General features: G+C 52.5%; 1 protein-coding gene across 1 annotated transcript; it reads left to right on the top strand.

The window, feature by feature from the left end:
* Nucleotides 1-1376: 1376 nt before the first annotated feature.
* LOC137311626 (histone H2B 7-like) lies at nt 1377-2009 on the top strand. Its single transcript, XM_067978730.1, has one exon. It carries the CDS (start codon nt 1481-1483, stop codon nt 1862-1864), a length of 384 nt encoding a protein of 127 aa, XP_067834831.1. The 5' UTR covers nt 1377-1480; the 3' UTR covers nt 1865-2009.
* Nucleotides 2010-2732: the final 723 nt, after the last annotated feature.

The raw sequence follows: 2732 nt of genomic DNA, 5'->3' as shown, positions 1-2732 counted from the left end.
GCTGCACTGTCGGAGGTAGATGGATATACTCTAGGACTCGAGCCCCATAATCCAGGCCCACACTCCCCCGGTGCCAGTACTGAGGGAGTGCTGCACTGTCGGAGGTTGATGGATATACTCTAGGACTCGAGCCCCATAATCCAGGCCGACATTCCCCGGTGCCAGTACTGAGGGAGTGCTGCACTGTCGGAGGTGCCGTCTTTCGGATGAGACGTTAATCCGAGGGCCCCGTCTGCCCCTCTCAGGTGGATGTAAAAAATCCCACGGCCACTATTGGAAGAAGAGCAGGGGGGAGTTCTCCCCGATGTCCTGGGGGCCAATATTTATCCCTCAACCAACATCACTAAAAGAAACTGATGATCTGGTGATTTAATCACATTGCTGTTTGTGGGATCTTGCTGTGCGCAAATTGTCTGCCGCGTTTCCTACATTACAACAGTGACCGCACTTCAAAAAAAGTACTTCATTGGCTGTAAAGTCCTGAGGTCGTAAAAGGTGCTATATAAATGCAAGACTGTCTCTCTATCTCAGTGTGTGTCTCTCTCTGTCTCCCTTCCTCTCTGTGTCCCTCTCCTATCTAATCTTTTTTTGTGTGTTGATGTGAAGTTAGGAACACAGATGGAGCAGCGGGCTCTCGCCTCCCTGTCTGTGTTCACCACCTGCCGATCGTCTCGAACCAGAGCCTCTGCCCACTCCCGCACTCCACGCTGCTGAAACCGACAAGGTAATACAGTAACTGACCAGGAGGGAGATTGCAATGAGGCTACTTACGATTGGTGCATGGGCGGGGACCTCCTGATTGGTGCATGGGAGGGACCTCCTGATTGGTGCATGGGACGGACCTCCTGATTGGTGCATGGGAGGGACCTCCTGATTGGTGCATGGGACGGACCTCCTGATTGGTGCATGGGCGGGACTTCCTGATTGGTGCATGGGAGGCTGATTGGTGCATGGGAAGGATATCTTGATTGGTGCATGGGAGGGACCTCCTGATTGGTACATGGGAGGGACCTCATGATTGCTGCATGGAGAAGGATGTCTTGATTGGTGCATGGGAGGGACCTCCTGATTGGTGCATGGGCGGGACTTCCTGATTGGTGCATGGGAAGGATATCTTGATTGGTGCATGAGAGGGACCTCCTGATTGGTGCATGGAGAAGGATGTCTTGATTGGTGCATGGGAGGGACCTCCTGATTGGTGCATGGGAGGGATCCCTCCTGATTGGTGCATGGCAGGGCCCCCTCCTTGATTGGTGCATGGCAGGGCTCCCTCCTTGATTGGTGCATGGCAGGGCTCCCTCCTTGATTGGTGCATGGGAGCAAGGCGCCCAATGGAAGGAGTGGTGCGTCTCCCATCCTCCCATTAGCATAGGGCTGTCACGCTGCCCTATAAAAGGCCAGGGGGAGGGCGGGGAGTGGGAGAAAAACAACACACACACACGAAAAAATTATACCAAGAGGGGCTAAGTCGGAGGCAGAGATGCCGGACCAGCAGGAGAGGAAGGCGCCGGCGTCCAAGAAAGGGGGCAAGAAGGCGGTGTCCAAGGTCAAAGTGAAGGGCGAGAAGAAGCGGCGGCGCTCCCGCAAGGAGAGCTACTCCATCTACGTCTACAAGGTGATGAAGCAGGTGCACCCGGACACCGGCATCTCCTCCAAGGCCATGAGCATCATGAACTCCTTCGTCAACGACATCTTCGAGCGCATCGCCACCGAGGCGTCCCGCCTGGCCCACTACAACAAGCGCTGCACCATCACGTCCCGGGAGATCCAGACCGCCGTCCGCCTCCTCCTGCCCGGGGAGCTGGCCAAGCACGCCGTGTCGGAAGGGACCAAGGCGGTCACCAAGTACACCAGCTCCAAGTAAAATGTGGTTTCTTGTTGGGGGGGGGGGAAAGGAGGGAGGGATGGATGGATGGATGGAGGGGGGAAAATCTGTATCCAAAGCGAAAATAAACAATAAAGGCTCTTCTAAGAGACACCCTACAACCTCTCTTAAGAGCTCCACCCAACCTATCTCTGGAATGGTCTTTTGATGGCATAAAAGCGAAATGTGTACGTATAATAAGGGCTCTAAGAGCTCCACCCGACGTGTTTCTCTCTCTCGAATGGTTTTTTTTATTGGCATAAATGCAAAATATATATATATATATATATGGGCTCTAAGAGAGATGCCTACTACCTCTCAAGAGCTCCGCCCTACGTATCTCTCTGGAATGGCGTTTTAATAGAACAAAAGCAAACAAAAAATGTCTTATTAAAGATTGTGAGATGCCCACGACCTCTTCAAGAGCTCCACGGTGGCATTAAATGCAAAAAATATATATATAATATATATCAATAAAGGCCACTAAGAGATGCCCACGGCCTCGAGCTCCACTCAACGCGTCTTCCTGCAATGGTCTTTTCAGGGGCAAAAGCAGAACCACAGTATAATAAAGCCTCTGCTGAGAGGCACCCTCAACCCCTCGAGCTGCTCCCAAAGTTTCTTCCCCCCCCCCCCCCCCCTCCTCTCTCTGCAATGTTTTTTGTTTAAAAAACGTGAAATTGCGGTTCAGAATCTTATTTAAATTGTTCCTGCATTTTCTGTTTTGGTCTGTTGGAGGGTTTGTAAGAGATGGGGCGGTCTTACCTGTACCCGTTAATGAACCCCATTAAGAGCTGCCCTTTCCCCCATCGCCCCCTGCGCCCTCTCTGAAAGATCTCTCCCCTCAGTCCCTTTCCCCATTCACCCC

This window comes from Heptranchias perlo, unplaced genomic scaffold (genome assembly GCF_035084215.1).
Source record: "Heptranchias perlo isolate sHepPer1 unplaced genomic scaffold, sHepPer1.hap1 HAP1_SCAFFOLD_374, whole genome shotgun sequence".
NCBI classification, from domain to species: Eukaryota; Metazoa; Chordata; class Chondrichthyes; order Hexanchiformes; family Hexanchidae; genus Heptranchias; species Heptranchias perlo.
The sequence above is the reverse complement of the archived record's forward strand: the minus strand, read 5'-3'. Positions and strand labels throughout refer to the sequence as shown.

What these genes read in the sequence shown, in the direction of transcription:
- LOC137311626 (XM_067978730.1), top strand. Translation starts at nt 1,481, where the DNA reads ATGCCGGACCAGCAGGAGAGGAAGGCGCCGGCGTCCAAGAAAGGGGGC.